At 38.7% G+C, this 12,243-nt stretch overlaps 1 protein-coding gene across 1 annotated transcript; it reads right to left on the reverse strand.

Annotated features, from left to right (window-relative positions):
- Positions 1-144: 144 nt before the first annotated feature.
- Positions 145-7,064, reverse strand: cpsf3 (cleavage and polyadenylation specific factor 3). Its single transcript, XM_014999638.2, has 18 exons — positions 6,887-7,064; positions 6,428-6,491; positions 6,245-6,342; positions 6,017-6,145; positions 5,323-5,500; positions 5,134-5,223; positions 4,591-4,741; positions 4,336-4,511; positions 4,100-4,258; positions 3,528-3,674; positions 3,300-3,452; positions 3,118-3,226; positions 2,439-2,537; positions 2,164-2,258; positions 1,371-1,458; positions 1,224-1,287; positions 1,041-1,137; positions 145-425 (listed from the first exon to the last, which is right to left on the reverse strand). Exons 1-18 carry the CDS (start codon positions 6,955-6,957, stop codon positions 336-338), a joined length of 2,058 nt encoding a protein of 685 aa, XP_014855124.1. The 5' UTR covers positions 6,958-7,064; the 3' UTR covers positions 145-335.
- Positions 7,065-12,243: the final 5,179 nt, after the last annotated feature.

Below are 12,243 nucleotides of genomic sequence, written 5' to 3' on the forward strand. Positions count from 1 at the left end.
AAGTTTCCTCCAATGGATAAATATTATTGATTTGATTCATGTAATCACCTCGATTGGAGTCAGAGCTGGACAATCTGGAAGAAAAATACATTTATAGAAATCTAACAGGTTAATAAGATATAAATGTTCCAGAACAAATTTAAATAACAGGAATTAATTAGATTTATTTTCAAAAATTGTCAAACTAAACACTGAATTTCCTGTAGGAAAAGTAGGACAAGTCGGAGAAATCTCACAAAATTTGTTTTATCTTGTACAAAAACAATCGTTACGGACGTCTGACAACAGCTGTGTTGTAAAAAAATAATCAGTTGGAATAAAGTGGGCGTGGCCTGTCAGAAGACGGGCGTGAGGGCCTCAAAGAGTCGATGGACGGCGACTTCAATCATTTCTCTCAGAGGCTCGTCGTCCAGACACGTCACCGCCTGCAGGATTAAATTCAGTTGTTACAAAAATGCTGATATATTAAATCAAATATGACTTAAAAGAAATTTGACTAGAAAATTTAACGCCTCCAAATTGGGCCTGTCTTTTTAAAAACTGACTCTGAAGCTCCGCCTTCAGGAAGTCATTACAACATGGCTCCTCTATTCACCCTTTAACAAAGTTTTTACCAGCGTTGCTCTGAGCAGTAGCTCCTGCAATGAGCTCAGCAGCTCCACCAGCTGTTTGCTAATTGCTGCTGGCTAGTCTGAAGGAGCTGAGTGGGGGGGGGGAGCTGTGTCCTTGAAGACGGAGCTAGGTTGCCATGGAGATTAAAAAAAATCTCAAACATGCACAAAAGAATCAAGGCAACACTGCAGGAATATTTTTGATGAGGGAATAACATAACATGATGTAATGATATCGACTAAAATTTTTTTAGAGTGTATGGACTGTATATGTTAACCAGGAGAAGTAATAAAAAGCAGATGTATTTATTGGCACTTCTGGCACTCCGTAATTTTTCTCCTTTTGTATAAGAAAACAGAAATCTTCTCGGCCTGAAGAGGGCGCTGCTGTATTGAAACATACAGCAGCGCCACTTTCTTTGTACTCACTCTCGTCTCCGGGTCGATTGTTGCCGTGGCACCGTCCACCGTCACAAACAAATTCCTGCTGTCTTTGAAATTTACGCAGTCGTCCCCGAACATGTCACTGCAACACACAAAGCGATCAGGTCGCTGCTCCAGTTGTCGGGCTTTTATTTTGAAAACAGTGGTTTGTGTGCCGTGTGGACTCACTGCATCATGAGCTCCAGACGCTCCACAAACACCTCCATGTCGAAGGTCTCCTTCCTGTCCAGGACTGAAAAACAAGCAAACAAAGGTCAGAGGCTCCAGCCGAGTCCCAGAGCGCCCCCTGCAGGCGGTCGTGTTGTGTTTACTGACACTTCTGGGCGCTGGGATTGGACTGGACCTCCAGAACCACAGTGGCGACGGCGTCTGCATACATGTCGTTGAGCGGGTTGGCGACCCACTGAGGAGGAAACAGACATTTGACATAAACAACCAGCTGCACTGTTGGAGAAAAACCTTTAAATATAAAGAAATCTGTAAAATAATAATTAAACTTCATATTACATAAGTTAGAGAAATATTACAAACACTATGCTAATTTGAAACTAACATAAAAATAGTGTGTTTAATTTAAATATTTGTGTTTTTTCATGCAAGCAAGTAAACATGAAGATAAAACTAAATTAGTTGATTTAATACGCAGAAAAAAACTTTATACTTCAAATAAATGTTTCAAACTCATATTTTACACATTATTTATTATATTAATTTATAATTTCCTATGTACATGAACAGTTGCTAAACAATTTCCTGTACCAGACTTTAAATTTTTTTCTTTTTTGATATTTCTTTTATTTTTAAAAATGCAAGTAAAGTATATGTTAACCAAAGATAAATAATAAAAAGCAAATTTATCTTTTGTACACTGAAACTGATTGCCATTTTTGGGTCTTCTGGCATTCCATACTTTTATTGCTTTTGTATATTTTGACTGAGGATATCAATGTGTAAAGCGAAACCCAAATTATAACATATTTTCTTTTTTTCATCAAAATTACAATCTTAAGTTTTATATTACCAAGTATGTTTTAGACCTGCAAATTAAAACTTAAACCTTTAAAACACAAAATATTACAATTTATCACAAAGTTAGCCATCATATGACCTCCAGCAGCACCATGCCGGCTTCATGAACCAATGTGATGCTTTCAAAGATCTTCACTGTGATTTTCTCCGCCTTCTCCACCTGCTGCACATCACCTGCACAGAAAACACCAAAACACCTCAGGTGAGATTTAGCCTCCTCAGTGAGAGTAAAGCGGGTATAAAACATGGACAACGTGTTTGTCAGTCAGAAAAGAAGCAGAGTAATTCCCTAAAAGAGGCTGGAATAAAGCGTCTGGAAATAAAACCCCAGGTGAGTTTCTGTTTTTGGTTTACCTGCCAGGTTCCTCAGCTGGCTCACCAGCAGGGAGATGGGTCCGGTGAACGGGATGGCCTGAGTTTGGGTCACCATGCCAACGGACAGATCCGTGTAGTCTGGACAGAGAGGGAACCAAGCAACATGAACACACCACGGCGCGGTGCATTCAGGGACACAGAACCGCAGGAAAAACTAAAACTAAAGGAACAGGAACTACTACTGACATCTTAAAACCAGCTGTTTGCATTTAAGTTCTCAAAAGTTTGTTCAGTACTGTGGAAGTTCAAAGTTAAGAAGAACTAGTTCAAAGTTCAGTTCACAGAAGGTTAACAGTAACTAACCACCAACTATAAGGCCTGAAAAAGACAAACAATAAAGAAGAATTAAATAAATAAAACAATGCTTAGCTTGGTGGGGTCAAAGTAAAGCCTGGTGGCCCGCCAGGCTGAAGGTACACCAGGTGAAACCCCGCCCACATCTTACTACTGTTGATGTGAGGAGCGGCCATTTTGAAAAGTAAAACCGGCCGTACAAATCGTAACTGGAGTAGTCGGAGCTGCTCTTAATTTCCCAGTAGGAAATCCGACTTCGGAGGGCGTTCCAGAAGATTTTTCCAACTGAGAAGTCTGAAATCCCAGTTTTGAGAGCAACTTGCATGCAGCATCAGCTCTGTGATTGGACTGGACAGTTACTCACTGGAGAGGTCAGTTGGGGTCATGATGTGGTAGTTAAAGTTCCTCTTGACCAGGATCCCGGAGACCCTCTGGCCCTGAGCGCACTTCTTGTCTGCGAGCGCGCCCATCACCTGCAGCAGGGCATGCTGGGAGTTAAAACGCAATCGGATTGCATTGTGTGTTCGCGAACACGCCGAGACGGACCTTCGCCAGCTTCTCTCCTCTGAAGGTGAGCGTTACGGCCTCGGTGTTCCTCGGGTTGTGGACCTCGATGTGGACCTCGTCATTGTCCTCGTACTCCCGGATCAGAGCCGCCTTCAGGCGGGCCATCTCGTTCTGCTCGCCGTGGACCAGAATCTGCAGGACCAAACGAAGACCAGTCAGTTTTTTGATCTCGACTCAGATCTGGATAGAGCGGGGAGCCCGGATTACCACGTGGGGAGGTTTGAGAGCTCTGATGAACTCGCTGGTCTGCTGGTAGTCGGTGTGAGCCGAGAAGGAGATGTAGTCCACAGACATCTTCAGAGGAAGCTTCTGACCCGACATGGTGGTGATCTCCTCAGGTTCAGTCATGATGTGCTGCAGCACAATAGCACTTTGTCAGACATGACAACACATATCTACCACAAGAGGGAGCTCTTGCACCACCAGCTTCTGGTCTGGCCAAACCTTTGACCTGATTACACACTTGGTGAGCAGGTGTGAAGTCAGTGAGCCATTATAACCAGTGAGTTTTATCTGAGCTCTAATGTGGATTAAAAACAGCATAACTGAACCTCAGTGGACATAATGCTGCCAACATCCGCTAACTGATATTAGCAGGCCAATTTTTGGAGTTGCGCTTTTTCTAGCTTTGAGAGTTCACTGTGTTTGGCTTTAGCTTCCACTAAATACCATGTTGGTAAAGCATTTTAGTGCTAGTGGAACTAATAGTGCTTTGGGGTTAGCGCAGCTAGCTTTTCAGTCCCATTAGAATCTAAATCTGTGATCGGGGTCTGGATCACCTTGGCCAGCGTTCCCTCCACGCAGTACCCGGCGATGATGACGCCGTTCCTCCTGTCGGTGCACCAGCTCTCAAACAGCTCTCTGGAGAGTCCGCTCTGCATCATACCAGGCGACGCCATCACCACGCTGGGGCCGATGTCGTCAAAATGATCCATGCTCTGAAAACAAAAGACACAAACACAATCAGTGATTGGTCGAGCCACAGCTGGACGCCGTACTGAGCACGCTCAGTGACCTTCAGGTTGCTGATGTGCTTGAAGACGAAGGGGTTGTTGACGTTGATGGCCTTGCGGATCTTGTCGTTCATGGCGTTGATGTAGGTCTGGTAGACGGCCATGCACTTCCTGGCCAGAGACGAGGCGTAGTAGATGGGAATGTCGTGGAGCTCCGGGTGGTTCTGCCAGTACTCGTCTGGGTCAGAAGCAGATCCAGATCGATCAGACTTACAGAACCGCCGTACGGTAAGAGGATGCAATGGAGCCGGACTCACCCAGGATGAGCAGCAGCTCCTGGGCTCGTCCCAAGGCGAACACGGGGATCAGGCAGCGGCCCTCGCGGTTCACGATGTCGTGCACCGTGTTGCAGAACCGGGCCTCTCTCTCCTCCCGCTTCTCATGGATGTGGGTCCCGTACGTCGACTCCTGTCGCACAAAAACATGTCAGCGCATCTCAAATGTTCTGGTACATTTTCATGATGCCTCTAGATATTCTCTGGAAGGTTAGTCACTGAAACTACCTGAAGCCTCACCTTTTATCTGCACAGAAAATGAGCTAAAATCCCTGAATCTGTTTCTTTACAAACAGCCACATTCAAAACTGTTAAAGACTCATTGATAGTTATAATGATGATTTGTGTGACAAAAAGGCAAAATATAAGTTATCATTAACAGAGCTTTGGTCTACATTCAACACTAGAGGGCACTATAGTGTGGCACAGATTAAATAAAACAGCTTTAACAGAAGCTTCAAAATGGTTTTAAACAGTTTAATTGGTGGTGGGTTGCAGGGGAGCTGCTTCAGCCTGGTGACTCACTGTGATGAGGATATCTGGCTTCACGCTGGGGATCTCCGCCGCCATCAGGTGTCTGTCCTCCTGCCGGGAGAAGTCTCCGGTGTACAGCAGCTGCACCAAAACACAAACACTTAGAGAAGGAAAATCTCTGCTCCTATTAGTCAGAGTGCTTCATATTCACTCCAGATTTTAATATTTTTATAGACGGACCTTGACGCCGGCGATCTCGATCATGAACATGGCGGCGCCCAGAACGTGGCCGGCGTGGTAACACCAGAACTTGATGCCTGCCACTTCTTTCACCTCATGGAAGTTGATGGTTTCGATCTTCTCCATGCTGTCCTCCAGGTCCGTCTCGGTGTACAGCATGTCGTCTGCCGAGATGTTACTGAGAGAGAGGAAAACAATCTGATCATTTTCAATGATCAAAGTATGCAGTTTCTGTTTTCAGGGTTATTTTGGTCAGATCAGAAGACCTCCAGATTAATATCCACCAAGACTTTTTCTTTCATTTTATGCTAAATTTCCATTAGAAGAACCAGAATCCACTTTACTGCCCAAGTTTGTCCACATAAACAGTGGTGGCTGTAGTAGGAATGGTGCCTTGGGCATGACTCAACTTTGGTCCCCTTGAACTATTAAAATGCAAACAATTAGCATTTTTTCCCCCCCAACAAAAAGCAGGTAAATAGTCCTCAGTTCCCAAACGTTTCAGTGTATGACCACACCAAAAATATAATTAAATATGGAGTGAAATATTAATAATATTACATATTTAAAAAAAAAAATCAATAAAAAATACTTAATTTTATAATTCAAAATTATATTACATATTTGTTTAGAGATTTAATGGTATATTTATTTATTTCAAGATATTTCCATATATGATGGCCCCTGAACTCACCTGACTTTGACGTAGTCGGACAGCAGCCAGCGGTAGATGGCCTTGGTGGCGTGTGTCATGAAAGTACGTCCCTTAAAGCTGGTCTTCTGCAGGAACCAGGGAAGCGCTCCACAGTGGTCCAAGTGGAAGCTGAAAGAGGACAGAGCTGTAGCAATTTGGCTAATCTCCCATCCACATCACCGCTACTGCAGGTCTGAGAGGAGTTTGATGTTGGTTTCCTGAACTCACTGGCTGATGAGCAGCAGGTCGATCTCAGCCGGGTCGATCAGGTCGATGTAGGGCAGAGCGTCCATCCCCTCCAGACCAGGATGGATCCCGCAGTCCAGCTGGAGGTAAACAGATGTACAATTTTACAATCTGGGGTTTTCAGTTTGTCCAGGAAATAAGAAATAAAAAGAAAAACAGAGTTACCATGATTTTTCTGCCTTTGAACTCCAGAATTATGCATGATCGTCCAACTTCCTGACCGGCTCCTCTGCACACAAACGCACCATGAAACCATAACTTTCATCCAGATTATATATATATATAAAGTCTTTAAAAAGAAAAAAAATCTGACTTTATAGTCTTCAATTTGAATTACATACAGTCAAAGAATGGTATTAAACAAGTTACAATTAAACGGGGAGCGAGGGAAAATTTCAAAGTATGAAAATATGACAAATGTGTGTGTAAAGGCTACTAAAATATAATCAACAAACTTTTACTTGTCACCGAATTGAAAAGATTATCCTTATTATTATTTATAAAACCAGTATATAAAGTGTTTGGGAACATATATGCGATAAAATCCGAAAAGTTGTGTTTTGTGAATGGAATTTGGTGTACGAGCAACGGACTCGGGGATAAAATTGTCCGATTTAAACTCACAGCGGGCGGATCAGCAGCTGGTCGCTCTCCTCCGCAGGAACCGTCGCATCCGCTTTACGTTTAGCCGCCATGTTTACTGTAATAAACTAAACAAGACGTTTAACAAACAAATTCATCACTCCGCTACTTTCACACTTCAGTACGGCAACACTTCCGGTCCCTTCTCTAATCAGTCCGGTAAGTACAACTTCTAGCTTCTCCAGTTCCAAAAATAAAGCCCGACCGTAGATTTGAATTTGTTGTTGTATTCTTAATCTGTGACACTTTATGACCACTAAACCTTAAAATTCATGCAATCTTACCCAAAACACTTATAATAATAGTGTTGAATTTATTGTCCACCATTTTTATATATATATTTTGAAATGTTGATTTTATTTTCCATCCTTTTTTATTTCTAAGTGTTGCTTGAAAGACTTTTTGCTTCAATTGGCCAGTGTGGGGATTGAACCCATGACCTTGCCATTATTAGCACCACGTTCTTACCAGATGAGCTAACCAGCTATTCATATGAATGAGTTTCCATCGATTTACTAAAAACTTAGATAATCTTGACTTAATGTTTTTCAAAATCAACATGCATGTAAGTATATTTTACTCTGAAGTGTTGATTGTACTTCAGAGCAATTTTTTATTTCAAGGTATTTATTTTATTTCCCATCCTTTCTTTATTTTGAGGTGTTGATTGTCTGAAAGACTTTAAATGTCCAGTGTGGAGATTGAACCCTTGACCTTGGTGTTGTTAGCACCATGCTCTAACCAGCTGAGCTAACCCACCTTAAATAATGATGATTTTTCATGGATTAAAAGAAAACTTACATGATCTTACCACAATGAAGATTTGAGAAAAGCACTCATATTAAAATGTTTTTCCAGCTGTTTTTGTTGTGAAGTGTTGATTGTCTAAAAGACTTTATGCTTCAACTAGCCAGTATGGGGCTTGAACCCATGACATTGGAATTATTAGCACTACTCTCTGACCATCTGAGCTACCCAGCCATACATGCTGTTGAGATTCCATCGATTTAAAAACAACTTACATGATCTTAACAATGAAGGTTTAAGAAAAGTGCTCATATTCTAATGTTTTTCCAAAATCAACATGCATAATAGTTTATTTTCCAGGCTTTTTATGTGTTGATTTTCATTATACTTTAGATTTGACCAGAGTGGGTATTGAACCCATGACCTCAGCATTACTAGCATCACACACTGACCAGTTGAGCTAAACTACCTTTTGTAATGTCAAGTTTTCATGGATTTAAGAACAACTTACATGGTCTTAACTGACTAAGAAAAGTGTTCATATTCTAATGTTTTCCATGCATAATATTTGATATTGCAGCCTTTTGTATCTGTTGATTTTCCTGAAAGACATTAGATAGGAATTAGCCAGGATGATGATTGAACCCATGACCTTGGCGTTATTAGAAACACGCTGCGACCAGCTGAACATGTTGTTGAGTTTCTATCGACTTAAGAAAACTAACAATGAAGATTTGAGAAAACTTATCATTGTCAATATAAATAGTGGTTAAATTTAAGGACTTCTGCAGTTTTGAATAAGACTTTAGGTTTCAATTGGCCAGTGTGGGAATTGAACCCATGACCTTGGACATTATTAGCACCATGTTCTGACCAGCTGAGCTAACCAGTCCTTCATGTTGTTGAGTTTTCATCAATTTGATAATAACTTAGATGATCTCAACAGAATGTTTTTCAAAATCAACATTTAGAAAGGTAAAATTTCAAGCTGGCCTTTATTTTGAAGTATTGATTTTATTTCTGAGCCACTTTTTATTTTAGAGCCATTTTTCATGTTGATTATTTGAAAGACTTTATATTTGAATTGGCCAGTGTGATTTTTGAACCCATGACCTTGCTGTTATTAGCACCATGCTCCGACCAGCTGAGCTAACCAACCGTTTGTATAAATGAGTTTTCATCGATTTACTAAAAATCTTAGATGATCTCAACAAACGTGCTCAAAATTTAATGTTTTTCAAAATAAATATGTACAATATTAGATTTTTCTGGCCTTTTTATTTGTTGATTTTCTTAATACTTTAGATTTGAATTGGCTGGTATGGGTATTGAACCCAAAGTGCTGATATTCTAATGTTTTTCAAAATCAACATTTATAAAGATTTATTTTCCAGCTGTCTTTTATTTTGAAGTGTTGATATTATTTTTGAACCAGTTTTTATTTTGAAGTATTGATTTTATTTTTGAAGCGTTAATTGGCCATTATGGGGATTGAACCCATGACCTTGGTATTGCTGGCACCCTGTTCTGACCAGCTGTGCTAACTTCAGCTGGTCAGACATAATAATGAGTTTTCATGAATTTAAGACAAACTTACACAATCTTAGAAGTGTTCATATGCTAATGTTTTTCTAAATCAATATGCATAATAGTTTATTTTCTAGATATTTTGAAATGTTGAATGCATTTTGCATTGATTTTTTTAGTTTTGAAGGTTTGTTTTTATTTTCCAGCATTTTTTATTTTGAGGTGTTGATTGTCTTTTTATTTTGAAGTTTTGATGGGGTTTTTTTAGAGCACTTTATTTTGAGGTTTTGCTTTTATTTTGTACCCTTTTGTATTTTGAAGTGTTGATTGTCTGAAAGACTTTAGATGTGAGTTGGCTAGTATGGGGATTGAACCCATGACCTCAGCATTGCTAGCACCATGTCCCGACAGGGTGAGCTAACCTACCTTATGCAATGTTGAGTTTCCATCGATTTAAGAACAGCTTACATGATCGTAACATGAAGATTTAAGAAAAGTGCTCGAATGTTTTTTCCAAATTCATAATATTTGATACTGCAGCTTTTTTATGTGTTGATTTTCTGAAATACATTAGATAGGAATTGGCCAGTGTGGGACTTGAACCCATGACCTTGGTGTTATTAGCTCCACCTTCTAACCAGCTGAGCTAACTATCCTCTCATGTTGTTGAGTTTTCATCAATTTACTAAGAACTTAGATGATCTTCACCAAAGTGCTGATATTCTAATGTTCAAAATCAACATTTATAAAGGCTTATTTTCCAGCTGGCTTTTATTTTGAAGTGTTGATTTTATTTTTGAACCAGTTTTTATTTTGAAGAATTGATTTTATTTTTGAACCAGTTTTTATTTTGAAGTATTGATTTTATTTTTGAACCAGTTTTTATTTTTGAAGAATTCATTTCAGAACCTGTTTTTATTTTGAAGTATTGATTTTATTTTTGAACCAGTTTTTATTTTGAAGAATTGATTTTATTTTTGAACCAGTTTTTATTTTGAAGTATTGATTTTATTTTTGAACCAGTTTTTATTTTGAAGTATTGATTTTATTTTTGAACCAGTTTTTATTTTTAAGTATTGATTTTATTTTTGAACCAGTTTTTATTTTTAAGTATTGATTTTATTTTTGAACCAGCTTTTAGTTTGAAGAATTGATTTTATTTTTGAACCAGTTTTTATGTTGAAGTATTGATTTTATTTTTGAACCAGTTTTTTTATTTTGCAGTATTGATTTTATTTTTGAAGTGTTAATTGTCTGAAAGACTTTATGTTTTAATTGGCCAGTATGGGGATTGAACCCATGACCTTGGTGTTACTAGCACCCTGCTCTGACCAGCTGCGCTAACCTCAGCTGGTCAGAGATAACTATGAGTTTTCATGGATTTAAGAAAAACTTACATGATCTTAACAAAAGTGGTCATAAGCTAATGGTTTTAAACATCAAAATGCATGAAGGTTTATTTTCCAGTCTTATTTTATTTCAAAGTGTTGACTTTGTGAAAGATGTTATGTTTTAGTTGGCCAGTATGGGAATTGAACCCATGACCTTGGCATTATTATTACCAAGTTCTGACCAGCTGAGCTAACCAGCCATACAAACAGTTGAATTTTAATCGATTTACTAAAAACTTGATGAGCTTAACAAACATGCTCATATTCAAATGTTTTTCAAAATCAATATGCATAATGGTTTAATTTAAAGCCTTCTCTTTATTTTGAAATGTTGATTTTGTTTAAGACTTAATATTTCAATTGACCAGCATGGGGTTTGAACCCATGACCTTGAAGTTATTAACTTTCATGATCTTACCACAATGAAGATTTGAGAAAAGTGCTCATTACTGTAGCTTCCGTGCTAAACGATGCCTCCAATCAAATGTTGATATCTCAGCAACCATGAAAGCTATGGATTTCATTCACCCACCATTTTTATCAGAAGGAATAGGGGAACGTTTCTGTCCTTTTAAAATTTTAGGATTTACATTAGTTTTTTATTTTTACATTTCATGGAATATACTGTAACCCAGCATATTAGTGGAAGCCTATTTGCTATCATCAGTATTTTAGCTAGTTTTAGCTCTTTAGCTAATTTTGGCTTTTTACCTGGGTTTCTCACACTACATGGACTATTTCTTACCTTTCTGCAAGTCTTCAGCAGTTGGCTTCAAATGCTTTTGCCATTTTCACCAAAAGCGTTCATCATTGAGCATTCAGCATTCACACTTGCATTTTCATAGGAAATGCACATTTTCTAGTTCGCGTCTGAAATCTCTTTCAAAACCATTTCAAAATTAAAATGAAAGCTGTTGAGTAGAAGCACGGTTGAGGTATTTCACTAAACACAGAAGTGTCTCCAGTAACAGACAGAATCTGAGTATGTGCTATTGATATAACCTTGAATAAACTGAAAAATGACTTTTTATGTCCACATATTTATTTTCTAAAACATATGCTTGAAAAGTGGCTTTAGAATGCAACCGTGGACTGGAAAACACAACAGTCGTCTGAAGTTTTATCTTTTCCCACATCAAAATTGACAGTAATTAACCAAGAAATGATCATTTTACACCTATTCTGTCAAAGGAAAGTTCCAGGAAGGCCAAAAGCGAGGCACATGCACGCACGCACGCACGCACGCATGCACGCAGACACACACACACACACACACACAGAAATAATTGTTTCATAATTACAAAAAAAGAAAATTATAGCCTACTTACTTGGGGACAGTGTATTAAGTAAACCAAAAACTGTAGCAAAAAAATCTGTTTATGCAAGGAAGTTAGAAGTAAAACAAAAAGGAAAATAAATACTTCAATAAAAAAAATATGAACATTTGATGTGTTGCATTCAAGTCTTGACAATATCTGAAAGTCAAGTTTTGGCAGGTTTTATGCAAACAAATTTATTTGACTAGCACCATTCGAGCAATGACCCAAATCCATAGATTTTGAAACAAAATTCAGATACATGCTTGGTTTTTAAAAAGAGAAGCAGTTAGGTCATTTTTTAAAAGTTTTTTTTCTATACTGAAAAGCAGCAGAAAACAATCATGTTTTAAATAAG

Source organism: Poecilia mexicana, unplaced genomic scaffold, assembly GCF_051168715.1.
Source record: "Poecilia mexicana isolate PSO_F unplaced genomic scaffold, ASM5116871v1 scaffold_21, whole genome shotgun sequence".
NCBI classification, from domain to species: Eukaryota; Metazoa; Chordata; class Actinopteri; order Cyprinodontiformes; family Poeciliidae; genus Poecilia; species Poecilia mexicana.

Coding starts and splice junctions, on each gene's coding strand:
- cpsf3 (XM_014999638.2), bottom strand. CDS start 6,957: ATGGCGGCTAAACGTAAAGCGGATGCGACGGTTCCTGCGGAGGAGAGC. Junction 4,742..5,133: donor AGCCAGATATCCTCATCACA/GTGAGTCACCAG, acceptor TTTGTGCGACAG/GAGTCGACGTACGGGACCCA. Junction 4,259..4,335: donor AGCACATCAGCAACCTGAAG/GTCACTGAGCGT, acceptor TTTTGTTTTCAG/AGCATGGATCATTTTGACGA.